Source organism: Myiozetetes cayanensis, unplaced genomic scaffold, assembly GCF_022539395.1.
Source record: "Myiozetetes cayanensis isolate MyiCay16 unplaced genomic scaffold, myiCay2020 scf32, whole genome shotgun sequence".
Taxonomy (NCBI): domain Eukaryota; kingdom Metazoa; phylum Chordata; class Aves; order Passeriformes; family Tyrannidae; genus Myiozetetes; species Myiozetetes cayanensis.
In genome coordinates, this window is record NW_026087544.1 from 3,061,044 (window position 1) to 3,088,126 (window position 27,083).

The 27,083-nt window shown below is 50.7% G+C and overlaps 3 protein-coding genes across 4 annotated transcripts; all 3 read left to right on the forward strand.

Moving 5' to 3' along the window:
- The first annotated feature begins 4,954 nt into the window (after window positions 1-4,954).
- On the forward strand, window positions 4,955-8,900 carry LOC126645887 (11-beta-hydroxysteroid dehydrogenase 1-like). 2 transcript variants are annotated; one of them, XM_050326717.1, is made up of 7 exons: window positions 4,955-5,099; window positions 5,218-5,309; window positions 5,909-6,039; window positions 6,585-6,696; window positions 7,316-7,501; window positions 8,064-8,207; window positions 8,491-8,900. In XM_050326717.1, the coding sequence occupies exons 2-7, from the start codon at window positions 5,222-5,224 to the stop codon at window positions 8,724-8,726; spliced, it is 897 nt and encodes a 298-aa protein (XP_050182674.1). In that variant the 5' UTR covers window positions 4,955-5,099; window positions 5,218-5,221; the 3' UTR covers window positions 8,727-8,900. The 2 variants fall into 2 exon arrangements, with proteins under 2 accessions (XP_050182674.1, XP_050182676.1); XM_050326719.1 differs by having other exon boundaries at window positions 5,909-6,024.
- Window positions 8,901-10,283: 1,383 nt separating this feature from the next.
- On the forward strand, window positions 10,284-13,794 carry LOC126645888 (11-beta-hydroxysteroid dehydrogenase 1-like). The gene is made up of 6 exons (XM_050326720.1): window positions 10,284-10,479; window positions 11,034-11,164; window positions 11,690-11,801; window positions 11,935-12,120; window positions 12,592-12,735; window positions 13,135-13,794. Exons 1-6 carry the CDS (start codon window positions 10,392-10,394, stop codon window positions 13,350-13,352), a joined length of 879 nt encoding a protein of 292 aa, XP_050182677.1. The 5' UTR covers window positions 10,284-10,391; the 3' UTR covers window positions 13,353-13,794.
- A 522-nt stretch (window positions 13,795-14,316) lies between these two features.
- Window positions 14,317-27,018, forward strand: TRAF3IP3 (TRAF3 interacting protein 3). The gene is made up of 17 exons (XM_050326733.1): window positions 14,317-14,436; window positions 14,546-14,752; window positions 15,898-16,212; window positions 17,311-17,419; window positions 17,858-17,915; window positions 18,130-18,154; window positions 18,763-18,796; window positions 18,938-19,029; window positions 21,216-21,287; window positions 21,554-21,694; window positions 22,477-22,614; window positions 22,828-22,963; window positions 23,706-23,768; window positions 23,847-23,900; window positions 24,438-24,592; window positions 25,734-26,003; window positions 26,405-27,018. The coding sequence occupies exons 3-17, from the start codon at window positions 15,940-15,942 to the stop codon at window positions 26,486-26,488; spliced, it is 1,704 nt and encodes a 567-aa protein (XP_050182690.1). The 5' UTR covers window positions 14,317-14,436; window positions 14,546-14,752; window positions 15,898-15,939; the 3' UTR covers window positions 26,489-27,018.
- The last annotated feature ends 65 nt before the right edge of the window (window positions 27,019-27,083 follow it).

Sequence of the window (27,083 nt, forward strand, 5' to 3'; positions counted from 1 at the left end):
GAAGGTTTTAAAATGCTGCCCCACACCGGAGCTGCACGAGTCAAGATCAGCATCTGAAAATTCCAGAGCACAGATGAAGTTTGCCCTCACAATTTCATAATAGTACCCCACAGTTCATTTTGTTGACCATTACTTGTGTTTTTTTAAAAAAAAACAACACAACAAACAACAAACAATAAAAGCACATTGCAGACGAGGAGTCCTATCCAGTCTCTGCACTAAAACTCTGCTCAAGCTTTCAGTCGAGTTTAAAGTACCTTTTCCTCAGTTAAAATTAAGGTTTTAAATAAAATTATCTTTGAGAAGTACTTTATTTAGTCCATAGCCAAGCCTTTGGACTCTGGCAAGGTTAAACAATCCAAGCCCCCATTGATAGCAATGGAAGAATTGAGGTCTTAAGAGAGCCATCTGCTGAGGAGGGTCCATCATCCTCCCCTACCTGCCAATTCCAGCTTTAAGGAGGTTATATGTTTGGAGCCCAGCCCCAGGGATAGGGAAGGCTGTCCTGGTATTCTCTGTGTCACACTTGGTGCATGGACAGAGCAGGGACCTGGATGTCTGTGGCTGCATCAGGCATGAAAGTGTTCCCAGCTCTGATCAGCCAGAGCTGAACACTTAAACGGATTAAACCAAGATGACAATCACATCTCTGTCCAAGGAAACTGTTAATCCCACATCACTTCCCAGGATTAGTGCCACTCTACAAGTCACAGGTGTCTCATCGTGCCCTGTGGGGAAGGGGAATTTTGAAAATGAGGAGATGGAGCTGGTCTCAAGCAGTCCAGCCTGGGAGTCCAAAGGTGACCAGGGGAGCTCCAGGTGAGCTGGGTTTGGACCTGGGTTTGTCTTCACACCACAGACGTGGCCTCGTCACACTGTGCCATGCCCTGCTGCCCACACCTCCTCTCCACAGTGATCCAGTCACGAGGCTCAGGGGCTTAAAGCAAAGAGATTTGTGAGCCAGTCAAAATAGCTCCTCCTAAGGCAGCTAACGGGATTAGACAGATAAACCACGGCCTGCGCCGGCAGCTCGGGACCCACCTCGGGAACATCATATCCTGCCACGACAGCCTCCTGCCTCCTGACGTCCTGCAAGCTCAGAGGTTGTTTCTGGACACACATCACCCTGAAAGGCCAGCCTGGGAGGTCATCCCTGCGTGTTAGCACTTCCTCAGGGGATTGCACTGCCCTTGGACGGGGCTGGCTCTCTGCAGAGCGCTGAATTCGACAATCATTAATAGCCAACTTCACCAGAGTGGCCATAAAAAGGGTTATTTGAACCACACAATAAATTCCGTGTGCACAGAGGCTTTGTAACCCCCTTTAACATCACTTTAACGATGATGGATGGCAGGCTTGCCACATGCAGCAGATTAAAAGCCTTCAGCAAACTTCCCCACCCTTAAACCACGACACGACCCTCCCATCCAGCCTATTTTCCCATCCCTACCAAGTCTGTATTCCCACTCCAGGTAAACTGCAGCAAAGCCTGGCCAACACAAGTGCCACAAATAACAGCAAACAGCATCCCCCACCACCACCTGCAATGGAGCAAACAATCATTCCCATGAATTGCAAAGGCAAATTTTAATTATAAGTACTGGGACAGACCAGACAGCAACCAGATGGAATGAGACATGCAGACAGTACTGGTGAGGACACCTCAGGCAAGCTACTGTGTAGAAGCAGACAGAGCATTTAAGGCTAAGCTAAACTCAGGCCCTGAGGGATAAACTCCTGAGGACAGCCACACATCACCCCAGGGCTGAGTTGCATTGCTGAGTTTGCACGAGGCTGATTTCTGTTGTTCTCTCTGAGACTTGTTTGTATCTAATTTACTCCAACCTGTGAACGTGACATTTTCCTGGTACGTGAAGTTCCCGGGAAAACTGAGGCTGGCACGAGATCTGGGGAGTGTTTGTCTGTACCCATCCTGCAGCATCTCCTCAAAGATCCTATTTCAGCTTGGAGCTGTTCTCCAGACCTTCACCACATGGAGCTGAAGGCCACCCAGCCCCACTCACACATCAACCACTTCAAAGGCATGAGCTGAATGTCTTCAGAGAGCCCTCACTCTCTATTTGTAGTTTGGATAGTGGATATTTCAAGAGCTGCCAGGCTAAATTTAGGGGTGCAGATAAGCATATCAGCCTCAGGCACCCAACATCAAGGGCACTGGGAACATGGACAGTGGCCAAGACTCAAAGCAGCCACAGCTCAAACCATCAAATAGCAAGGCAGCAATTCCTGATTTGGTCACACAGGGAAAAAACCCATTAATTTAGCACTTATAAATGACTTAAACATCACAGTATTTTCTCTAAACCACCAGTGTGTAGAAATACGATGTCAAACCAAACCCATCCTACAATCAACTCAAGTCTTTCTTGGAATCTGAGTGCATTTTTCTGGAGAAAGGTGCACTGTGACAGTGATGGGGTTTGCAGGATGTGCCCAAGAGCCACAATAAGGTGACATGAAGCTGTGTCAAAACCCACAGGCATCTCTCATGGCCCAACAGCATCGTGATGTCATGCAGTCTAGTGCAAGGATAACGATGGCAACGCTTTATAACATGATAGTCCTGTCTGGAAAGAACATATTTAGAGCTGTGTTCCTGGTAAAGGATGCTGGGAGAGCTGGGTATGAAAAATCAAGTTTAAATATCCACGAGATAAACGAAAGCAAGAGGAGAAAGAAGAAAAAAATAAAGAGGAAAATCCTCTGCATTTAACCAAGACTTGACCATCAGTTGAAAAAAGCCAAATATCACTCAAAAGAGGGGGGAAAAAAGAAACAGTATTCAAATTCCTGCTGAGTTTGCTCAAGTCTTTGAGCTGCCTGCACAAACCTGCCTGAGCCTCAGCCTTGCTCTGGAACGTGCTCCCTCCAGGGGCTCCCCAAGCTCCCCTCTCCCAGTTTGCTGTCAGAACAAGTTTCCTTCACAGATTCGTTTCCTCCAAGAACCTCCCGTGTGTAGAGAGGGCAGCACCACGCTGAGCATCACCCCTTGGAAAACACAGCTCCCACCAGACAGGGACACAGAAGGGACTTGCAGTGGGGTGAATACATCCAGGATAATCCGGGTGAAGCTGTTTCAGAAGCCACAGAGCTCCCTCTCACCGGATCAGGGCCAGGCACAGCCCTGGGCTCCCCTCTCCGAGGTCTGGACCAGCTGAGAGGAGAAAACCTTTCTCCGTCATTGCCTTTCCCTTCCCTCACTCCCCGCCCCCAGGAAAAAGCCAAAAACAAGTTCTTAAGTTGCACACGGGAAAACAAGCCCAGAAAAAGCTGCGAGTGGGAGTGAGGAGCAGCAGCAGCACCCTGGAAGGGACGGGTGGCCCAGAGCAAACCCCACGTGGGCAGCGAAGCGTGGCCGGATCCGACAGCTCCTGCCACAGCCCCCAGCCCTCCTGGGGACCACCCCAGCTTCATTTCCACACACTGAACTGCACATGAACTGCTTATAAAAGAAAATTTGCATAAGTTTCGTCCAAAACATTCAGTGTTTCTGTCCTTTATTATCAGCTACTTGGTAAAAACCCAACTCAACCCCATGAACTGCCGTTACCACCAGCAAGGCGAGCGCAGTGTTGGCTCCAGAATCGCCCCCTGCCTCCATCCCCACATCTCCTGGTGCTGATGCAAAGCAAAGAGCATGATACCTTCCTGTCATGCTTGCAGATAGTGCACAAAGGTTGCTGGTTAATTGCTTTAGTGCAGTAACCTAATGCTGGTAATAAACCAAACTATCTAAAAAGAGCCTCTCTCCCTGCACAGACAAGATCAGCTGAGATATGGTTAATTACTTCACTGTTGGATTGCAAGCCAAGGAATTAAATGGTTGCCCCGTGACTGTGACCCAAGTTCAAAGCAAAGGGAGGCAGGAAAAGGCAGTGAGTGCACTGGTGTTATCTGACCAAGTGTGGGCTGAGTGCTTCTTATCACAGGGAAAGTTGAGACTGAATTAGAAAGGCAGAAGAGAAAAAAATAACCTGTAAAGCAGTAGCAAGGCCAGAGAGCTCCACTGCCCTAACAGGTACACCACTGAATTAAAGCATCTTTATTTTGAAGATGCAAATTAAATAATTCCTTCAGATTGCTTTGAAAGGGAAAACCATGGAGATGTTCCCAGGAAATCAGACCTTGGAGCAGCCCTTGTCCTGCAGATCACAGAATTCACAAAACCATTTAGGTTGGAAAGGGCCTCTACCATCAAGTCCAACCTTGAACTGATTTCCACCTGCAAACACATCCTTCCCCTGGCAGAGAAGGTCAAGGATCCAGCAGGACAGTTCCAGGAGCACACAGAGCTCCCACAGCACATCCTCACCCCACAGCAGCTGCTGGGACTGTGCAGTGAAGATCCCAGCACCAGACCAAAGCTGGAACATTTATATTCACTTAAAGACAGAACAGAGCTTGTACAAAACTCAAAGCAGGAACCACAGCAGAGAGGTTGTGCAGAAAACACATTCAAAGTTTCACTGCAAACCTCCCTGTGTTCAGAGGACCCCTTGGAGCTGGGCTGGCTGCACCCTGGTGACGGGTTCAGCTCAATCCCTGCTCCCTCATCTGCTCCCAGATGGATAAAAAAAAAAAAAAAATTAGATGAAAAACTAAACCCTGCCCCAGCAAAGCATTTCTGGAGCTGTTTTGGAGCCTGATGTGCTGCCGGACCCCTGCTGCTCAGCTTTGGGCACAGAGCAGTGACACCCTGTGGAGCACAGGGACATTCTTTACGTGTCCCCCCATGGCATAGCAGGACCCCCAGTCGCTCTCCCAGTGCCAGACCCGGGTCACATCCACACACAGTGCCAGCAGGAATAAAGAAGGATGTTTAACCACCTGCACTGGGCTCCCTCTGATGTTCTCCAAGTGAAACTTGACGCTGCTCAGCAAAGACACACCTCTTCCAGGGTGTTGTGCAAAATTCTGCATTTTAACGTAGGACAGGAAATATGAAAAGAGCCGGGCAGAACCCAAACAGCCCCGCTGGCCAGGCCGAGCAGCAGGGAGCAAATCAAAGGCTTGGCTCCTCTCATCCATCCACCCGTGATTTTCCAGGGCTTTGGAAGCCGCAGCTCCTCCGCTAACAGGTTTTTTAAGGATTCTCATCGCTGCTTCCCTCTGGAGCAGCTCTGCAGAGGGATTTTTTTTTTTGTTGTTGTCGTTGTTCCTTCCTTTTCTCTCATGCTGTGTTTCCTCACTCCACAGTGGGATGGGTCGGTTGCAAAAGATTCTCATTCCCTTGCTGGGATTGGTTTTGGCCTTCTGGTTTTATTCTGCGAGGGAGAATTTCAAACCGGGTGAGTATCCGAAGCGACTCTGCCTTTAAATTCAAAATATGAGAAGCCACATTTGAGTGCTTTGCATAGAAACCATTCAGAGCTCGGACCAAGCCAAGCCCGAGCGTTTGTGAGGTGGCTGATAGCAGAAAGTTGCTTTAGCAAAGATTTAAAATCCAACTGAGCAAGGAATACTCAGAAATACTTCCCGAGGGAGCAGGTGAGGGGCTGAGGGGGAGAGGGCTCTGAATGCTCCATTTCCCAGTGTGCAGCAGCAGAATTTATAAATAGGACTTTTAAAATAATGGATTTTAAGTTCAGAGACTGCACTTAGTGGGTGATTTTTACTACAGAATAGTAGGGGTGCTGATAAGTTGCGTCCTGACTCGTGGAAAAAGCTGCTGAAAGAGTCAAGTGCTGTCCCTGTGTCGCTGCATTCCATGAGGAGCTGCAGCAGCTGCACAGCTTTTTCCTGATGCTGGATGCTTTGCACTTACAAGCTCATTTACCTGCCAGTTAACTGCTTGTTCTGAAGGGTGTTATGGGATTTTTTTAGTTTTAGGGTTGTTTTTTTTCTAACAGCATCGGGATAAATTAAATGCCTGTGCCTCGGTCCCCAGAGATGCTGAAGGGGAAGCGGGTGATCGTGACGGGAGCCAGCACTGGAATTGGGGAGCAGATTGCCTACCACCTGGCACGGATGGGATCCCACATCCTGATCACGGCACGGACAGAGGCCAAGCTCCAGAAAGTAAATGGCAAAGCGGGCACTCTCACATGCATGTTCACAGCAGGGCACACACGCCAGGGCTGATCTCACACCACAGGTACATCCACCATGCAGGAACATCCACACAGGTAATTGCCACAGCACAGATCCCAGTTGGGAATGGTGACACTCACAGGTAGGCACCCCTGGGCTCCTGCATGCACAGAAATCCCTCTCCTGCAGACACACACACACACACCCTGCAGAACGTGTTATAAGGTTTGAACTTATGTACACACATCCCCACACACACACCACCCACCCTCATTCCACTGCAGTGATATCCAAGCTCCTGCTCTCCCCACACACATGCAATTCCAGACTGAACGGCTGGAGAGCCAGACTGCCTGGGGTGCAGGAATAATTTCCCGGGCTCCCTTTGAAGCTTAGAAGGCTCCAAACACGCTCCCAAACCGCTGTTTTAAGGTGGGGAGACATCACAGGGAGCCCAGACACCCACGTTTGGTGCCACCTCGGGCTGGCAGGGCAGGGGGAGGCACGTTCCTGACGGGCTGTGTTGGTGGCAGGTGGTGGAGCGGTGCCTGGAGCTGGGAGCAGCCTCGGCGCGGTACGTCAGCGGCACCATGGAGGACATGGCCTTCGCCCAGCACGTGGTGAGGGAGGCAGAGGCCTCACTGGGTATGTCTACAGATTGCCCTCCACGAGTGCCAGAAGAACAGGGCATCTCATCCCTGCCAGGTTTATTGCCAAAAAAAAAAAAAAAAAAGCTGGAGAGGTGGTGCGAGACAGGAGAAATTTCCCCCTGGCTCTACCCCCTGCCTGGCTTCCCCACTGCCCCTCAAACTGAACTGCACTCTCATTTTCAGCCCTGTGCCCTCATGACATTCCTGCTGCAGGGCCACGATCCTGGATTTCATCACCCAGGGGCTGGAGTGCCCCATCAGCCCCTCGGCAGCCCCGGTATCGCGGTCACGGGTCACAGCCGTGGAAATGCACGGCTCCAGCTCCATGTGGAGCGGTCCCTTCTCCCTCCCAGGGCCCACACACACAGCTGGGGGTGATCTCCCTTGTGGCGTGGTATTTGTGTTTTGAACCAAAAAGAAATATATCACAGCAGAGGTTTTACTGGCAGCCACCATCTGGAGTATATCCCTGCCCCAGAGACAACGGGCCACAGCTCTGACCCAAAAACCTGATTTCTTCTGATTACACTTATTCTGCTCCCAGGAAAGGCTGTTTTGCTGGTTGTAGCCCTCTCCCCACCTCCAGGCACTAACACCCTTTCCTCTGCTCGCAGGAGGCCTGGACATGCTCATTCTTAACCATGTTGGTGCTTCATACTTTGGTTTTTTTGATGGGGATGTTGAGCACGTAAGAAAGCTCCTGGAAATCAACTTCCTCAGCTATGTGGCCATGACCACATCAGCCCTGCCCATGCTGAAGGAGAGTGAGGGCAGCATTGTAGTGGTTTCATCCATGGCAGGTGAGTGGGGAGTGAGGTAGGTGACATGGGATTCACCCAAAAGACACCGTGAGCTGATTTTCATAAGTAGCACACAGGTATCCTAAAAGAGACACAATTGCTTAACACTCCAAAAAAACCCCCACACTAAAAACACCTCAGCACCAAATCCAGGTTATTTTGGGATTTTCTTGATGGAATTTGTTTCCTGCTCAATCCAATCGCCTCAGTTTGCTTTTTGACCAGCCTTGCAACTAAACCCCAGAGCTGGTGTGCTGGACAGTGTTCTGGTCATCACCTTAGCCCAGGATCCAGGGACAGGAGTTGAAACTTTGCTCCATCCCTCCTCACTGAGGGCTTTGTGGTTACTTTGGATTGCTTATGCCCTCAGCAGAGACATGAGCCCTGGTGTTGGGCATAAGACCTTAAAAGAGCTGGAAGCCAACAGGAATATTTGTAACGCTGCTGTTCAGGTGCCAGGATGACATTTCACTAACAGTAAACTTCCCTTGGGGAAAACACTCTCTCTGATGAAGGGCAGAGCAGCTTCCAGTGCTGTAACAGAACTTAACTCTGTGTCCAGGTAAAGTTGGCTTTCCCTTTACTGTCCCCTACTCTGCGACCAAGTTCGCCCTGGATGGATTTTTCAGCTCCCTGAGGCAGGAATTCACCATTCAGAGCATTAATATTTCCATCACACTCTGCATCCTGGGCTTCATTGATACTGGTAAGTTGTGTTGTTGGATGCACCGGTAAGGAGTGGAGCATCATCATCTCAGCCCCCTCTGCGTATCCCTCATCCCCTCTCTGAGCCCCTCGGGGTCCCCACCCACCCCTAAGCCTCATCGTGCCCCTGGGAGTCCCCACTCTCCCCTCTATGTGCCCCTCCTCTCTGTACCCCTCATCCCTTCTATGCGCTCCCCTACTCTCCCCTCATCCCCCCCGTGTCTCCCACGTGTCCGCCCCTCCCTCCGTGCCCCCGCACCGCCGCCCTGACCCCCTCCCCGCAGACCGCGCTGTCCGCGCTGCCGGGGCGGTGCTGCGGGAGCTGCCGGCGCCGCGGGACGAGTGCGCGCTGGAGATCCTGAAAGGGGCCGCGCTGCGCCGCCGGGAGCTCTACTACCGCTACAGCTCCACCCGCCTGCCGCTGCTGCTCCGGGACTGCGCCGCAGAGCTCCTCGACTACCTGGTGAGGAGCCGCTACCGCCTGCCCGGCACCCCCGGCACCCCCAGCCCTGCCCTCTGAGCCGCGGGGGTACCGCGGAGGCTCGGCCCGGGCACCCCCGTCCACCGCCCCGCCGGTTTGCGATGCGCTGGCGGCACCCGGAGGGGCGAGGGAGGTCTCGCAGCCCTGCCTGCTCGCTCCCCCCTATCCCCAGCAAACCTAATTATTGAGCTAATTATTAAATAAAATGTACTAACCGGACAGCTTCGTGCGTTTATCGCTTTTCTCTGCCGCCAGCTGGCGCGGCTCTCTACCGACTTGGAGGTTTCAATCGTGGCAATAATCCTTCATTATTTCGGTTTTTTGGGGATATTTCAGCCTGTTTGTTAGCTTATAGGCCAATTTCATAGAACTATAGAATCACAGAATGGCTGTGGGTTGGAAGGGACCTTAAAGATGATGTAATTCCATCCCCCTGCCATGGGTAGGGACACCTTCCACCTCAGCCCAGGTTGCTCCAAGCCCCATCCAACCCAGCCCTGGACACTTCCAGGGATGGGGCAGCCACAGCTTCTCTGGGCAACCTGTGCCAGGGCCTCCCCACCCTCACAGGGAACAATTTATTCCTAATACCCAACCTAAATCTATCCTTCTTTGGCTTAAAGCCACTCACTCCCCATTCCCCATTAAATGCACGTTTTTACTCCAAACAAATCTTCCCAAACTGCCAGGCAGTTTCCTACACAGACATTCTAACTGGAAAACACCTAGATGTGGGGCAGTGGGAGGAGCCCATGCTGAATGCAAACCCAAGCCCACAGTGAGCTCCACACCACTTCCACTACTTGATCAATTTATACCTCCCATGGTTCTGGCCATTCCTGCACCAACTGTTACCTCTCCTAGGACAAAACCTCCCCACACTGCCTGCACAAACCAGCTCACACAGAGCAGGTTTTGCCCTTTAAACTTCCCCTTTCAGACAATTACTTACAAACCCATTCTCCATATGCCCAGGCAGATGCTGAGCAGTGAGATTCAGAAAGCTGTGAAAGCTGAAGGGTTTTCTTATTCATCCACTTGGCTCTTTTGCTGCCTTTTATAATCCACAGATTCCTCAAGAGTGCAACTTTTTAGGTGTAAGAGTCACCCAACAAACTGTCAGTATTGTACCAATGGTGATATCATGGAGGATAAGCCAGAAACATCAATACTGGTTGAAAAAGGCAAATTTTCCAGCCCTGTTCTATCCAGATATTTCTGTGAACCTGTACCACAGTGATACTGCTGATAAATAAATCCTTGTAGCAACCAGTGAGGAAGGGAAGTGTTGCTTCTGTTTTAGAAGCGGAGGGGGAAGGATGTCTATCCATCCCCCCCTTTTCTCTGGAGGGGACACAGGTGTCCCAGCCCCAAAAGCAACCACCAAACAACACACCCACCACTCCATAGAGCGAGAAACTGTTCAGTGCCTTCCCTTGAACGCTCTCAAAAAGCACACCTGAAACTTCTGGCAGGCCAAGGGTGCAAAGGGACAGCCTAAAGTCCAAAGCCACACACCCTTCATTAGGTTAATGTTTGCTAAATCACGGGCAGAGCAACGAAAAGGTCTAGCAGATACCAGCAGACTTACGCAAGACAGGAACCAGCTCAAACCCTCCCAGCCCCATCTGCAACCTGCAGACACCTCCAGGGGCCAGAGCTGTGGGGTTTGTCTCACTCCTGCCTTTGTTTTTTTGCAGAGGGATGGGTTTGCTCCTGAAGATTTTCATCCCCTTGCTGGGAGCAGCACTGGCCTTTTATTTTTATTCAGCGCCTCCGGGTTTCAGTGAAGGTAAGTCATGGGAAATGCAACTGCAGGGAGGCTGTGCCAGTGTGGCAGAGCGTGCCATGCCGAGGGGCACAGGCCACTTGAAAGGCCTTTTGGAGCACAGCCAGAGAAGCCAAAGTGTGGGAGGGCTGAGGATTGGGAGGGGAAGGGAGGGCAGGGCAGGCAGCCCCCCCGCGCAAGGGGTCAGAGCACAGGAAAAACTCCCGGGGTTACTCTGGCTCTGCTGGGACACGCAGTGCGTGCGACCTCTGTAAATGACTGACTCGGGAAGCGTGCACTTTCCCACTTCAACCCTTCTATTAGTCAGCTCTCGCCGCTCCCAGGCCAGGCTGGGTGCGGAGCTCGAGCCTCGCATGTGCTCCCCACCAAGCCGGGATGAAGGACCGGGTTCCAGCGGGGTCTGGCGAGGGTTGCACCCCGCGGTGGGGCCGTGCTGCTGCCGGCAGCTCCTGCGCCCCAAGGCGAGGGACGGCAGCGCCAGAGAGGAGCCACAGTGCCCACGTGTGGAGAGACAACGGGGGCTGTGCCGGCTCTGAGCTCCGCGCCCTCCTCTGCAGAGATGCTCCGGGGGAAAAGGGTGATCGTGACGGGAGCCAGCAGCGGCATCGGGGAGCAGATGGCCTATCACCTGGCACGCATGGAGACACACCTCCTGCTCACGGCACGGACTGAGGCCAAGCTGCAGAAAGTAAATGGCAAGCAGAGCCGGGATGGGTGCGGATACCCACGTGGGAATAGCAGAGACCCTCCAGACCCACCCCAGTGTATCATGTTCTAACACACACACACGCACATAGACCACCTCAAAAAAATGCATTTTCAATGCTGACAGCACAGCATTTCCTTCTCTGCAGCCTCTAGCTGGGAATTCTGACCTCCACCACCATGGACAAGGCCTGCTCAAGACCCTGTCTGATCAACCCTCACCCTTTCTCCAATTCTGAGCTGGTTTTGCATCCGGTATAAAACAGAATCAAAATGCTGCCATTAAGCAATCGTATCCCTGTTTATAAATACTACATATTTGGCTCAGATATGCTGTCATTCAAGTCTGCAGACAGAAAAGTTTTCCAAGCAACATGTCTCTTCCCGTAAAGGGAGCAGGGTTTCCAGCAGGACAGGGAGATGTTGCTGAGGCAGCAACAGCCTGGGATGTTGGGAGGGGCTCTGTGAAGGTGAGTCCATGCCAACACCATTCCCACTGTCCCCACAGGTGGTGGAGCGATGCCTGGAGCTGGGAGCTGCCTCCGCCCGCTACATCAGCGGCTCCATGGAGGACCCCTCGTTCCCTGAGGTGGTGGTGAGGGAGGCTGAGAACACCTGGGGTAGGTGCTGTGGAGCTGCCCCTCCTCACTGCCCAGCACATCCCATGCTACACTTTGGGGCCCATTTCAACCCCCAGGAAGCTGCTGTGTCGGGAGGTGCCTGTTGCTGATGGCAAACACGCTCTGCCTGCAGGCGGCCTGGACATGCTGATCCTGAACCACATCGGTCAGTCCGACTTCAACTACTTCGATGGGAACGTTGGGCAAATACGAAGGATCATGGAGACCAACTTCCTGAGCTACGTGGCCATGACCACCTCAGCCCTGTCCATGCTGAAGGAGAGCGAGGGCAGCATCGTGGTGGTCTCATCCATGGCAGGTGAGCACACAAGGGGCCTCTCCCTGCAAGGGATCCCTGCTGTGACAGAATAAGGCAGAGAGCCACCCACTTGGAGTCAGGGTCAGCCAGACCTGGATTCTGGATGCACAATTCAAGTCCTCTGGGAGATTTATAGCTTATATTTTGTCCTTTTAGTCACCCACTAATCACCTTCATGCATAGCACTGCAGTTGTTTTGCATGCAGGGCCACATATTACACATGCATTTGCTGTATGTGGGTATCTCTTCCTGAATACAGGAACAGTATCACCCACAACAGAAGGTACTTCATGCCATATGTTACATTTTAAACATTCCTGCATTTGTTTATTTCCCTCAAGCACTCATGACAGTTTACTCCATCATCTAAATGACAATAATGTAGTTCCTTGAAGGGCAAGAGGAAGGGAGAGCTGTGCAGCCTGGTGCCTGCCCAGTACACGAACCCCAACGTTGTGTCTCTGCTCCAGGTAAAACTGGCTCCCCATTTGCTGCTTCCTATTCCGCAACCAAGTTCGCCTTAGATGGCTTTTTCAGCTCCTTGAGACACGAATTCGTCATGGACAAGGTCAACGTTTCCATCACACTCTGCATCCTGGGCTACATCAACACAGGTGAGCTCAGCACCACTGGGGCCTCCTGACAGAGCCAAGCTGAGCCCACCCTCTGGCTCCAGGCTGCTTTGCCACCACTGCTGGACCCTCTGCCTGCATTGTCTGTCCAATGGTGGGAGCAGGACCCCAACTCTTTAAAAAGCATGGTCTGAGACTTTCGACTCTGCTGTCCTTGCAGGGGAGGTGGAGATTCCACCCTGTGGTCACTCAAGAGGTGGAAAGGAATGGGAAGGGTGTAGCTATAATTGTTATTTTAACTGTCCCAAGCCTTCTTAAGTAGGTCTGATCCCCAGAGTTTGTCAGCTGGAGAATTCTCCAGACATCCTGACAGGTGCCTGTGACAGCCCCTCCCTCTGACCTCACTTCTCCTTCCCCTCCCTGTGCTTCCCACCTTTCCAGAGAGTGCTGTGCAAGCGGTCTCGCACGTTATCCGGGACAAACCAGCGCCCAAGGAGGAGTGTGCCCTGGAGATCGTCAAGGCTGGAGCCCTGAGGCAGCGGGAGCTGCACTACCCACCCTGGGTGGGCGCCGTCCTCCTCCTGCGCGACATCGCCCCAGAATTCCTCGACTCCACCATCAGGAGCAACTACCGCGTGGAAAACCTCAAAAGAACGTAGTCACCAGGGGACAACAAGGGTGCCAGGGCACCTTGGGCTGGGCAGCAGGGGTTTGGGTGTTAATCCAGCTGCTTGGCTGCCCTTTTCCACACCTCCTGGGCAGCCCGTGCTGACACACCCCGGCAACTCACGACAGGACGCTCCAAAAGTCCGTAAGGCGGCAAGAAAATGCCCTTTTTAGTAATGAACTCCTGCAACGGGATTTTTCCAACCAAGAGCACTTCAGGGAAGTCCTGCAGCAGGATCTGCTGCCAGTGTCCTGCTCAACCTCCAGAAACTCCATGGAAAGCCACCACGGCAGAGGCAGCAAGTGCCACAGGTCATGAGCCAGAACAGGGATTTGGGCCAAGCAGCACAAACCACCCAAAGCCACAAGAACCAGCAAATTTTTTGTATCCCTTCTAGGTTGGTCTTTGTAAAAATAAATCCTACGTTACTATGAGATCTCTACAGTTTCCTTGTGTTCCTTTTCCACGTGCACAGGCACAGAGCCCTTATCAGCACCCAGCTGGCTAAACCCACCTCCTCCCGATTTGCATTAACAAAGCTTTCGCTCCTCTAAAGACCTTAATGAATTTCTGCCATTCCTGAGCTCTCCTCAGCTGCCAAAACACGCTTTTTTTCTCCCCCCCCCTCCCTCCTTTCCAATCTGCAAAAACCCTTAAAATAATAGCATTACTGTACTTCCCTAAGTCTGGATTTCTCTACCCCAGAGCAGCTCGGGGAAACCCAGTCACCGAGTGCCACGAGCAGTTCCATGAGCCAGCGCTCAACCCCTGCATGCTGGAGACCAGCAGATGGCCCAAAAGATAATTGTGGGGTCTGCTCAGAGAAAAGCTGGAGAGAGTTTGGGCTCCCAAGATAACCCAAGGGCCCCTGTGTCCCACGAGCCAGGCTGTGAGCAGTGACAGGAACCGGGGCTCGGCTGCAGCTGCAACGTTTCCTGTTTTACAGAGTGAAAAAAGAGAGTGAGGGCAGAAAATGAGGTGGTTGGCACGAAGATGGCAGTTGGAGCGTGTTCATGCCTGATAACACCCTGCCCCTGCACAGCAGCCCAGGGGTAGGACAGGACCCCTTGGGCCAGGTAAGTGTTGGAGCACCCACAGCACCGGGGCCGGTGAGGACTGGAGGGGAGCAGAGACTGAAAGCAGCAACATGCACCTTCTTTCCTCTTTTTTTCACCCCACTTTCAGCCTCCACAACTTGCACCGGGAAGCTGTAACATGAACCAGCAAGAAGCACCTTTTTTTTTTCCTGGTTTCCCTTGAAGCAAGAAGTGTAACAGCTTGGAAAGCACAGATAAAGGACATGTTTAATTAGAGAGGGTGATTTGGGGTAACAGAAGGAGGAAACAGAGTGTTAGCCTGTCAAGAAGGCCTCAGCAGTTTGCTCAGCTCGGGGTGAGTAATGGACTGTGTATTTCTTTGAGCTTTACCTTGCTTTAAAGGGCATTTTTGGTTAAATGAGGCTATTCCAGCCCTGGGACAGGCTGGGCAGCCCAGAGGCAGTGCAGGTGGGAAAGGGGCTGAGCTATTCCTGATGGGAGGAGATGGATGAGTGCAGACTGGGCAGGACATTTAACTGAACCTTTCCTAAAACTCAGCAAAATCAGTTGAAAAACGCTCACCACTCGGAGCAGTGCCCTGGCTGGGGCTTGTGAGCACCTGACCACCCAAAAACAATGTGCTCCTTCCAAAGGAAGCCCCTACAGTCAAATATGGCAACAGGAATGAGCTTTGAGCACTCCAAAGTGAACACAAGGCCGATTAAAAGAATTACAGAGCAGATTTCAATGCAGACTCAAACGCACGGAAGTATTTTACGTGTAAATGGGACTTACTAGTTCCCATTTTTTTCCCCACCATTAGACTCAATAACTTCCTAATTGCTTGAGAGAGAATGAGACCAGTGAAGTTTTCATGGTTTTTGTTTCATACTGAAGAACATTTAACCTGAATTTTCAGATACTAAAATTCCTCTTTTTTTTGTTTGGGTAGTTCTTGCTCAGCTTTCCCTTTAACTGATGCAGAGGCAAAGACTCAGAATCCAATTAGGAATAACACAGTGGTGACTTGCAACTGTGCAGAGAGGTCATGAGGAGGGAGGAGGTTCCATACCCACATCCTGTGCACACATGTAGACAGTGCAACAGTGCTGGAATGGAGGATCTCCTCCTTTGGCCATGCCACTGCCTGGTTTGGGCCCCAAATTCCCCAGAGATGGGGCAGAATTCATGCCTGAGGCAAACTAAGAGCGTGGACCCCCAGTCTTTGAGCACGGCTTAACAATTAATTAATCCCAAGGAATAATGATTGGTCTCTACACTTGTATGTGCTTAGGACTGTGCCCTCTTGTCCTGCTGCTGGTTGCCTGGGAGAAGAGCCTGATACCCATCCATCTACACCCTCCTGCCAGGGATTCATAGAGGTTCCTCTCCAGCAACATTTACATCCACTGTCTGAGGACTCCAGAACCAAACACCTCACACTTATCACTAAATCTTAGAATCAACTAGTTTTGACTCAAATGGTGTCTTTTCCCTCAGTTTCAGCCAGGACAGAGGACCACAGGGAGGTGAGAGCCCAGGATGATCAGCCAGCCCGGGGGGGCCCGGCCGCGGCGCTCGGGCGAGAGCTACGAGGAGAAGTGCGAGCGGCGCCACGAGATCAGGGAGAACCTGCGGAGGAGGAACAACCTGACCACCTGCCGGCACCTGCCCAGGGGAGCAGAGCAGCCACTCCAGAGCCCACGCCAAAGGGAGTTCCTGAGGAGGAGAAACCTGGCAAGCGAGGTGGGAAGGGCACCCCCGAGGCAGGAGCCTGAGGCGCAAACCCCATCGGACTCCTCGGTCCTGCTCCAGGTAACACCTGCCCCTGGGGCACAGCTCAGCACCCACTGGAACACCAGGATCCAAATCACAGTGCCAGCCAAACAGTGAGATTTGTACAGACAGAAGCACGTATTTCCTCATGCCCTGCAGAGTCAGGTGTGGGCACACATTGTCACCCCCCTGAGTTCCCCTCTCCTGTTTTATGAACCCCTGAACCAGACATTTTCTGCCATTCCTCCGAGCACAACCCCACATCCCGGCTGCCAGGCTACAGGTTTGCACTTACACAGGTTATTTTAGCCTTGCTAAGCGAGCTCCAAGCACCTGGGTTGCCTCCAGTCACCTCTGCTGTTGGCAGGAAGGGTGGAGGGATCAGGAGACTCCCTGGCACTCGCTGCCTGCCCTGTGCTGCACAGCTGACAGTGACCCAGAGGGCTCTGTCTCGAACAACATCTGTGGCAGGTTGCAAAACACCCCAGTCAGAACCAAACAGATTTCCTTCTAAACTTCTATCCGTGTAAAATGAACCATTCTCTGGCAGGCTGAGTTCATCCCCGGGGGCTTCACAAACTCACTTGAGCCCAGACAAACACGAGGTGACTTAGACGGGCACACCCTCAAACTTCCTAGCAATTACCAGCCTCCTGCTGCCATTTGGTTCATCAGGTTCAGTCACAGGAATCTGGAACAGGCATTTACACGCTCACAGGGCCTCCTCTATTTACTCCTGCAGAGATATCAAGGCTCCAGCCCTGGGAGAAGCCAGTGCACAACTGGCACCTCTGCTCCAAGGCAGCCAAATGGCAGCAGAGACCCAAACCAGGACCCATTTCCCTGCCACCCAAAGTCCTCACCTTTACCAAAAAGATCTCAAGACACTTAGAGGGGATTCCTTGTCCTGTTCTGGCGTTGCCACTCCCCCCACCCCAGCAGCCAGCTGGTTTTTCGCCCACTTCCCCACAAAGCTCTGGAGCTGCTGCAGCCAAAGCAGCAGATCCTTGTGGATTTGCCATGGTTTCTTGGTGCTCTTCACCCAGTCACCACTGCTACAAAGCCTGACCAGGCCTTAACCCCTTCCCCTCAGCCTGTTTTGCAGAGACACTGCCTCAAGCTGCCCTCTCATTCCAGGACCCGTGGAGCTGCCCCACATCACCCCCTGCACAGTCTCTGCTCTGCCTCAGCATCCCCCTTGGCATCCCTGCAGAAACCATTCCTGGGCAAAGTGTGAACACCCAAGGTAGGTGAGGGGTGCTCAGCTTTCCCAGCACAGCAGCATCCACATCTCCACCATCAAACTCCTTGGGATGAGCTGGTGGCTCCCCTCCAGCCCCAGCTCCCCAGCCAGGTTTGACCATCCTAGTGTGAGCTTCCCCTGAACACTGCAAGGAATTAGGAATATTTTTCCCATGGAGGGATAAACCAGCCCACAGCTTAACCCCCAGTGCTGCCGAGCAGATGCTCTGCCCTACAGCTTCCCTATCAGTGTCCCAACATCATCCAGGGCTCTGGGGACTGACTTCACTGCAGGATTACTCAACTTCTACTTCTCTGCCCATCAGAGCAGGACATTTCTTTGCCTTTTGTCCCTGTTGAGTTGTCACTGGACACTAAAAGACAAAGTTCCTGGCCCCTCAGACAGGGGGATCATTCACATCCTTTCACTCTGCATTCCTAGGAACACAGACCCTTGCAAGCCCACGAGAAGGAGTGAAAGACTCGAGCCAGCAGACAGAGTAAGTTGGTCCTGCCCTCCCTCCCTGGGCTGTGAATTCAGATCCCACAGGGCAGCAGCTTCCCAAGCCCAAAATTCTCCCCCTCAAAGAGGCACAAGCTTTTGCTGCACAAAACCTCAGCTTGGGTGGGGGTGACAGAGGGTGTCCAGCACCACAGGTGGCTGCAGACCCCCAGCACACACCTCAGTAACACACTTTGTTTTTTTTATTTCAGCTGTGGAGCAGCAGTTTTTAATAAGGTAAGCAAAACAGTTTTCCAAGTGGCTTTCAGCTGAAGAAGGGAATATTTAGAGGGGATATAAGGAAGAAATTTTGTTACTCTAAGGGTGGGGAGGCCCTGGCACAGGTTGCCCAGAGAGGCTGTGGTTGCCCCATCCCTGAAAGTGTCCAAGGCCAGGCTGGATGGGGCTTGGAGCAACCTGGGCTAGTGGGAGGGGTGGAATGACATCATCTTTAAGGTCCCTGCCAACCCAAGCCATTCCATGAATTTCTGACTGGGACACTGAGTGGTGCTAAATTTCTCTGTTTTCCGAAGTTGTGACACTCCTGCTATAGGAAAGGCACTGCTGTCCCATGGATTTCTGCTCTTCTCACTCAGCACCTGCCCTGATGTCACACAGTGCATGGCAAAAGTGCCCCATCTCCAATACAACCAGTGGTTGTAAAAGTATTTTCATTTCCCTGGAAAAAACCCCACGCAAACAAACCCCAGCAGGCTCTCCCCCACCATGCAAATATAGGTTGTTAATTCACTTTATTTCAAAATATTTAGATTATGCACCCAGATCATTAAGTGTTTATAAACTGATCTAATCCTATTTTTAACCATCTGCCCTTTCCCCTACAGGAAATGATGCAGCTGTCCAACTACCTGAAGGTGGGTACCAAACAGTGTTCAGCACCCACTGGGAAAGCTGGTTTTCATCAAGAATAATACTTTAAAAATATCATTATTATTATTATTATTATTATTAAATGAAGGGGTTTTACATGCCCAATTTTAACTCCCTTCCCCACAGGAGGCTCTGCACGGGAGCTGCTGCTCAAGCAGAAGATGATGATTTTGCAGGAGCTTTTCTCCACACTGCTGGAAGCCTCAGAGAAATCCTGGCAGGTAACAGAACACCCCAAAAAAACGCATCTTGTGTAATATATTAAGCTTTTCTACAGGATTAATTTAATTTCTAGTTCATTGTGCAACTAAAAAAAAAAAAAAAGTGGTTTGAAAGTTCTGTTGGGGTAGAAAAGCCAGCGATTGGGTGAGAGGGCACGGAAACCTTGTGTTAGACATCCTGTGGTTTTGAAGCTTCCTCCTTCATTTGCTTCTTCAAATATAACATGAGCAGGAAAAAAACACCCTGCCACACTCTGCAGGAAGTAGCCATGAAACCTCAGGTTAGAAACAGGTGGGTGCTCTTTGCTGCTCCTTGTCCCTGCTGCCGAAAGAGAGGCTTTGCTGCTGCCTCCTTGCACCCCAGCTTTTCATCAGCCTAAAAATTATTTACTGGGTGCTGGAGCCAGTGGTGCTGCTTGGAGGGGATTCCTGGAGCCACATGAGGGGCTTTCTCCAGGGGATGCTGGCAAAGGGAGGGGTGGAGAGGTCCTACCCCATAACACTGCTGTGCAAACTGATGGTTGGCTGCCCCTTTTCCAGCTGAGGTGCCAAACACTCGTTGCAGCAGCTTTTTAATCTTCCCTAGTTATTTTGAGTTTCAAAGAACACACATGAAATGATATTGGAGCTCCTGGAATGGCCAGAGAGTTCATTTCTGAGGTGCTGCTCGTGTTCCTGGGTGCTTCTGGCTTGGTGGAGCAGGTGAACACATTCTGCAGGAGGATGGGGGTGGCAAACTCAAGGGGTAAAGCATTTGGTGACTCCTTCCCCCTCCCACGATTCCACTTCTAGGTTAGAGAGCTCTTCCTACCCCAGGTGTGTGCCTTAAATCCCCCCATCTGCTGCAAAACTCAACAGATGAGGGATGCTAAGACATGGTTATGACTATCAAGAGGAATTCATTTTAAGCTATTCTCTTCTTAAAAGAAAATTGCTGCTTTAATGTATTTTTCTCCCCTTCCTGGCATTTGAAGCTGAACCTGATTTTTGGAAATACCACAGAACTCTGCAGAGTTTAAGCTCTTTGCCATTTCCAGCACATCACTGCTGCTATATGGAATGATTTTTCCAGCACGAGCATCGTGCTTGGGCAAACTGGAAGCTTTCCAGAAACAGCATTTATTATTATAACCTTCCACCAGCTATCTAAAATGACTAAGGGAAGCAGTATCAGAGAATTCCCCAATCACAGGACAACCAAAGCACTGCAGCTGTCAGCCAAAGGCAGTTTAAAATACTTAAATGGTACTTAAATGACAGCAGTAGAGTCTGAGATTTGGAGCTGCTTGTTCAGGTAACCTCAGACTCTGAAAAAACAGGGCTGTAGAAGTACAAAAAAAAATATTTTTTTTTGAGTGTATTTTGAGCACATTAGCCCTATTCCTCAACCCTGCCTGGCTTATAGGAGGTGACTTGGGGCTCTCTTGATGATGGGGGCTGTAGGGTTCTGTACAAATTTAAACAGTGCCAAGACACCAGGGAATCTGGTTTTGCTTGGGTCTAACAGCTATTCCTGTAACATCAAGGGGTTTCTTTTCAGAGGTGTGACTTCAAAGAGCAGTGAGGATACTGATGTTCTCAGCACTGGTGGTAGAGAAAACAGCCTATGTGATCTCTTTGCTGGAAATTTCATCCGAATTTGCATCACTCTGGTTTCACAAAGCCCAAGCAGCCTGACTAACACCGAGAGGAGATGGTGATAACAAGCAAAATGAATCATCACTGCTGCCCTCTATCCCCCTGCCCAACTGCAAGATGTTGCAACACAGGCCCGACCTATTTTCTAAGGGAACCAGCAAGTCAGGACTGTCACACCAGCTGGAGCTTTAGGAAGGGAGGGACCACGAGCCAGGGAACAAGGCTCTGCACAGGGACCCTTCCAGACTCAAATCCCCTCCCTCTTAATTTATAATTTCACTGCCAGCACCTGCACTCAGTAACCAGTGAAACTGCCTCAGCACAGTTTTTCAACCCATAAAACTTTTGTTTCCCCCATATCCCATTTATCTGGAGATCACAAAGGTTCACCTGAACTTCAGCACTGAAGAGGACTCTGAACCAATACAGCCACAATATTACAGATGAAGGGAAAAAATGAATCAAAACACAAACTAACAAAAGATTAGGGACATATTGAGTGGTTCCTGGTTTCACATGTCAGTTCAATTGTGATTTTTTTTACCCAGGGTCAGCTGAATGAAGACAAACTGAAGTGTAAACTAAGGGCCCTTGAAAATCAGCTGCAGGCTTGCACCCAGGTAATGTCTGAGTCACTGAGAAACACAGAGGGGGAAGAAAGGCATGGAAACCAAACATCAAACCATGTAATTGGGTCGGGTCTCAGCTTCCAGATCAATCAGATTAGATATGTATCCAAAAAGGATTTTTCCTCTTTGCTGAAGCAATGCTCCACAGCAAATCAGCAGTAGCATTTACACACTCTGGATTTGCTAATCTTTAGGTTTGACAAGGTTAGGAATCTGTCAGGGAAGACCCTTCAAGCACTTTATTTCTCCCTTTAAAGAGCTACTCCAAGGAGTGTGTGAAGAAGATCCTGATAGAGATGGAGGACCAGAAGCAGACCTACGAGCAGAAGGCAAAAGAGGCTCTTCAGAAGATGCTGGAGGACAAGCTCCAAACAGAGCAGCAGCTGCAAAACTCTCAGGTGAGGAACATGTTTTACACCTGGCTTGGCTTCAATTTAGTGCAGCCATGACAAACAAAACACATGTCAGGGGAAAAGGTGATGACAGGCTTATCCTTAGCAACAAAGATGCAAAAATATGATGTTTCAGCTACTGAGTAAAGCCCAAATCAGCTTAATGCTTTGACATGTGCTCACTGTGTGAGCTGCACACCAAGTTGTTAAAACCAGCTCACAGCTGGGGAAATGTACTGCTCTTTGTCAGCTTAAATTGTAATCCCTTCTCCTCCACCATCCCTTTGTCCCATTCCCTGCTCTGCACACACAAAGGACAACGAGCCACACACACAGAGACATCCAGGGCATGAGGACACCAGAGATGCTTAGATGCTTTTTCTGGAGTCGCTCTTTTATATGAAAATAGATGGTTCCCCCCTCCACTTCCCAAGAGGCAGTAGTTTTCTTTAACCCACAGGATAACTGGTATTTGCAGAAAAACAAGTAAATCTTATGCCAAGTACTACCAGGCTTCTCAAGCCTGCTGGGAGCATGGGAATTAGCGTTCCACAGGGAACACTCTGCCCATGTTTGCTCTGTCCATCAGATGGCATCAGCCCCACACAGGTTATTGTATATATATATGTGTGTGTGTGTGTGTGTATATATATATATATATCCCTGGTGCTGCAGGAGGCAGCACTGCCCCAGCACAGCCCAGCTGATGGCATCCAGGCCAGCCTGCCACCATCCCACCCCAAGCTGTGGGTCCCAAACCACTCATGGGTCCTTGCTTTCTTCCCTAGAGGAGCTTGGCAGCGACCAGAGAGGACCTTGCCTTCTGGAAAGAGCATGACAATGCTCTCAAAGCCGAACTGACCAAGGTGACCACGGCCCACACCGAGCTCAAAACCAGCTTCCACAGCTTACAGAGTGAGCTGCAGGTACGTTGATTGCCTGCAGGAACAGCCTCCACACGGGAGTTCATGCTGGGTCACCCAGAGAAGCTGTGGCTGCCCCGTCCTTGAAGTGTTCAAGGACAGGTCAGACAGGGGTTGGAGCAACCTGGGCTAGTGGAAGGTGGCAGGGGGGTGGAACAAGATGAGCTTTAAGGTCTTTCCATCCCAACCCACCCCATGATTCTGTCCTGGCCGCAGAGAGCAGAGGCACAGAACGAGGAGCTGCACCGGGCGCTGCAGAGCCTGCGGAGCGAACACACCGCGCTCCACCTGAGAGCCACTGCCCTGAGCCAGGACAACGACCTCAAGGCCCAGCACATCACTGCCATCGAAGGTATTGTGTGCAGGGAATTAGTGCCAAATCTGTCCTCTGAAAAAAGCAGAGAATATGAGGAAAGTACTCTTGAAACTCTGGTCCTTAAAGCCACGCACAAGACTCGCTCGTTTTCAATGTGCTGTACACCTCAAAAGCTCCTGATTTCCAGAGGGCCCCTAAAGCTATTTCCAACTAGATTAAACGACTTCAGAGAAGTCAAGTGACTTTGCTAGAAGAAAGGATGGCCTGGCAGACCTGAAAAAAATAAAAAAAAAAAAATCAAAGCTGAGCTCTCAGCTTTGATGAGGACCTTGCATCCTTCCAGACCCATCAAACACAGCAATGCAGTGCCTGTTACTGTCTGAGGTGCTGCTTGTGGTGGATATTACCAGCCTATAAATATCAGCTAACAGTGTCCTAGACCACTGATTTGGATAGAGACAAGCAGACTTCATGTGGCTATTTTAAAATAGAATTAAGAAAGAGCAAATGGGTGGCAGCTCTAATTTCATAATAAGTCCCAGACAAACAGCTTTAAAATAAACCATAAATTAGTAGAATGTAAGGCACACTGGAAAAAGCTGCCAAAACCAAAAGGGCAATTAACAGCTAAAAATCACATCCCTTCAGAGAAGAAAGTTTAGTGTAGCCAACAATTATCTGCTCCACTTTACACACGTGGAGAATGGGAAAGTCGCCAGTCTTGCATAAAGACACAGAGATTTACACCAGCCTTGATTTCCCTCTGTCATTATTTCAGATAAACTGCAAAAAGAGCAAAAGCAGAAGGTAATGCTGGAGGCAACAGTCAGCCACTTGCACAGTGAGTAACACAGAGAGGCACAAGGTAAGAGGCCTTTGTAGGTGCTGTGAACAATAATGTGGCTTTCTGGGTTCACAGACTTGATCCAGAACAACCAACAGACGAGCCAGGAGGTGGCGGTGCAGAGGAAAGGTCAGCAAACTTTGTAAGCCCCAGCTAGCACTCACTTGGACACAAGGATGTTAGTCCTGGCTCTAGGGGAAGTCTACACTGGTTTAGAATAAAGGATTATTTTAGAGCTGCACAAAACGAGTTATTATATTTTGCTAGTTAACATTAAAACAGAAATGTATTTATGATGGCAAACATATTTAAAATAAACGGATTTCATTGCAAATTCTACTTCAGCGGCTATGCCATTTTTTTCCCCCCAAACAAAACACATTCCAGTTTATAATTGCAGTTACAGCTGTACTTGGAAAAAAAAAAAGTAATAAAATGCATTTTAAATCTTCCTCCCCTCCATTTCTGGCAACTACTTAGAAAGATTGCTCTAAATATTATTAACATGTAGCTACAGCAGAGACAGGCCTGTGATAATGATAACGAACTGAGCTTCTGCTGTGTGTGTAACACATAAATATTATCCTTAAACTGCTGAGTAATCAAGATGTAAAGCAAACACAGAGCCTGGACCTGTTTCTCATCAGCAGCCTGACTGTTTTCTAGACCAGGTTTTCACCACCCAGACCCCACCTCTCACTCCTGCCAAGGAAAACCAAAACACTCTGTTAGAGCACCCTGAGGAGGAGGAGGAGGGAGAAGAAAGTCTGAAGGATGAGATGCAGAAAAGGACATCCCAGCTCACAGCAAAGGAGAACGAGGTGAGGAAATCACTGAGTTGTTGCTGGTTTAACAGCTCCAGCAGCAACACAACACACCAAAGGTCCTAGAGGTAACCTCAACTTGGTGTCCCCTGTAAGGATTCTCCCTGCTGAATTTTTATCCTGATACCAGCCTTGCCTAAATCTCCAGTAAAGCACCTCCATGGAAGGACAAGGTACCAGCAGCCCTTGGCTGTAGCAGCAGAGCCCTCTCCATACAAACATTTCTGTTGCCAAAGGTGAGAGTTTCAAAAACCTCACAGGAAATAGCCACTTTAAGGACCAAAATGTTAAACACAAATGAAGGAGAGGAGGAAAAGAAAAGGCTTGCAATAATAACAACAATAATAAAAATCACAGACAGGTTCTGCCAAACAAAAGCACTGCCCTTGCCACTGGGCTGCAAAAAAAATCCAAGCCTTTCCAACCTTTTACACACTCCTTTCCATCAACCCATCCTTCTACCAACTAACAGCCCCACAATTCTTACAGCAGTGTTCAGACAGCAAGGATTTATCAAAAAAGGACTTGTAAAAAATAGCTTATAACTTACTGTAGCAGAGCTGAGAGCCACACAGGAGAAGAGCTTGTCATGCCAGACCATAATGGGGAGAAAAGCAGCACCACCAACTATCACCCAGCATGCCCTGGGGAAGGGTTTATAAAGCACAATCACAGTAAGAGGGAACAGCTGGGGAGAGGGTCCAGCTGCCCCCTCTTTGGCTCCTGAAGCCTCTGGGCAGCTCCTTCCACAGCTGCTGCCAATGCTCTGCTCATCAGAATGGCAACAGGGTCTTGTGCCATGGGCACTTCAGGAAAGGGCCCTCCTTGGGTTTTGGGGTTGTGCAGCACAACCAAGCTGCCTGCCCCATGTGTCCAACATCTCAGAGGGTTTAAAGGACTCTGGGATTACTGTCAGGGTCGGTGGAGTGCAGAATGAATTTCAGAATGAGAGGCAAACCCTGACAGGAGTTTGCACTCCCTGTCTTCTTCCCGGTCATAAAAATCGCTATCCCTCCTTTGTCCCGTGGGACGTGAAGGTTGGCAGCAAAGCCAAGCAGGTCACGGGGTGGTGACAGACTGGGCACTGCCTCCACCACCACATTCCCAGTAACCCCGAGCTCTGCTCTGTTCCCTGCAGGTGCTCACGGACACACAGGCAGCAGGAGCCAGACCCCCCCGTCCGGGCGGTGCCCGCGCGCGGGTGAAGCGCTGCAGCCTCTGCGGGGGCCCTGCCAGGCTGCCTGGGTACAAAAGGGAGGGGACCCCCGGTAACACCCCCTTGCTGTGCTTGCAGTGCTGGGAGCTGCGCTCGGAGCTGGAGGCCCTGAGCGAGGAGTACCACTCGTGCCTGACCAGGCTGCGCCAGTGCCGGGACGAGCTGAACCGCTCCCACAGCCAGCAGGCCAAGGTGGGAGCCCCCGACCCCAAATCCCAGGGCTGCACATCAGCTTGGGAAAAACCCCCTCAGTGTGGAAAGATCAGTGACGTGTTAGCTGAGGGGTGAGATGAGAAGTTTCTTCTCCGGCAACGGGACCTGAGGGAATGGCCTGGAGTTGTGTCAGGGCAGGGTTAGGTTGGGCATTAGGAAAAGGTTCGTCCCCCAGAGGGTGGTTGGGCACTGAACAGGCTCCCCAGGGCAGTGGGCACAGCTCCAAGCCTGACAGAGCTCAGGAAGCATTTAGATGATACCCTCAGACACGTTGGGGATGGTTCTGTGCAAGGCCAGGAGTTGGACTCGATGATCCCTGTGGTCGCTTCCAACTCGGCACATTCTGCGAAATTCCTACCAACACTTGCTTCTCCCCACAGAGGCAGCATTGTCACTGGATCCCCCTCCTGCTGGCACTCACAGCAGTGGCCATTGCCACCTTTCTGGCAAGTTACAGACCGTGAAGAGCCTCCTTGATGACTGACTTTACTGCTGGAACTGACTGTGCTTCCCCAAAAGTCACGACCTCGCCGCAGTGCACTATCTGCTGTTTTGTACCTGCGTGTTTGGTTCATATCCTGAGCTGGTCTCACTCCAGACAAACTCCCAATAAATGCTGGAATATCAACCCCTTCCCTCAGGTCCTTTGGTTATTCTGTTCCAGCTGAAGGTTGCACTGCCCTGTCCCCCATGGCACTGAAGGACAAAGCCACTCTGGTCATCAGTGACAGGTCTCACACAGGGAGAGAGGGACAGGGCATCCCACGCCCTCGGGATCCAGCCTCCCTGCCTTTTTTGCCCCCAAAATTCTCTTCCTCTATTTACTGTCCCTCTCTACTTGTACCTGACAATGAAACCTGGCTCAGGGAGGCTCTTTAGCACAATCCCCTTGTTTTCCCCCCCATTCCTGTTTTGAGCAATTTTTCCACCTCCCATCCACCAGGCCCTGGCAGGTTTTACAGAACTTGACCCTCACTCATGCAGAGGCTCAGCTACAACCCAGTGCATGACACCACCTCATATGAGCAGTAAACACAACATGGAGCCTCCAATAAACTT

Bases quoted from the DNA above. Each gene is read 5' to 3' on its own strand.
- LOC126645887 (XM_050326717.1), top strand. From the start codon at position 5,222: ATGGGTCGGTTGCAAAAGATTCTCATTCCCTTGCTGGGATTGGTTTTG. The intron at 7,502-8,063 runs GTGAGTGGGGAG...CTCTGTGTCCAG, and splicing joins AGTGGTTTCATCCATGGCAG to GTAAAGTTGGCTTTCCCTTT. The intron at 8,208-8,490 runs GTAAGTTGTGTT...CCCTCCCCGCAG, and splicing joins CCTGGGCTTCATTGATACTG to ACCGCGCTGTCCGCGCTGCC.
- LOC126645888 (XM_050326720.1), top strand. From the start codon at position 10,392: ATGGGTTTGCTCCTGAAGATTTTCATCCCCTTGCTGGGAGCAGCACTG. The intron at 11,802-11,934 runs GTAGGTGCTGTG...CTCTGCCTGCAG, and splicing joins GGAGGCTGAGAACACCTGGG to GCGGCCTGGACATGCTGATC. The intron at 12,736-13,134 runs GTGAGCTCAGCA...CCACCTTTCCAG, and splicing joins CCTGGGCTACATCAACACAG to AGAGTGCTGTGCAAGCGGTC.
- TRAF3IP3 (XM_050326733.1), top strand. From the start codon at position 15,940: ATGATCAGCCAGCCCGGGGGGGCCCGGCCGCGGCGCTCGGGCGAGAGC. The intron at 21,695-22,476 runs GTGAGGAACATG...TTTCTTCCCTAG, and splicing joins AGCAGCTGCAAAACTCTCAG to AGGAGCTTGGCAGCGACCAG. The intron at 23,901-24,437 runs GTCAGCAAACTT...ACTGTTTTCTAG, and splicing joins GGTGGCGGTGCAGAGGAAAG to ACCAGGTTTTCACCACCCAG.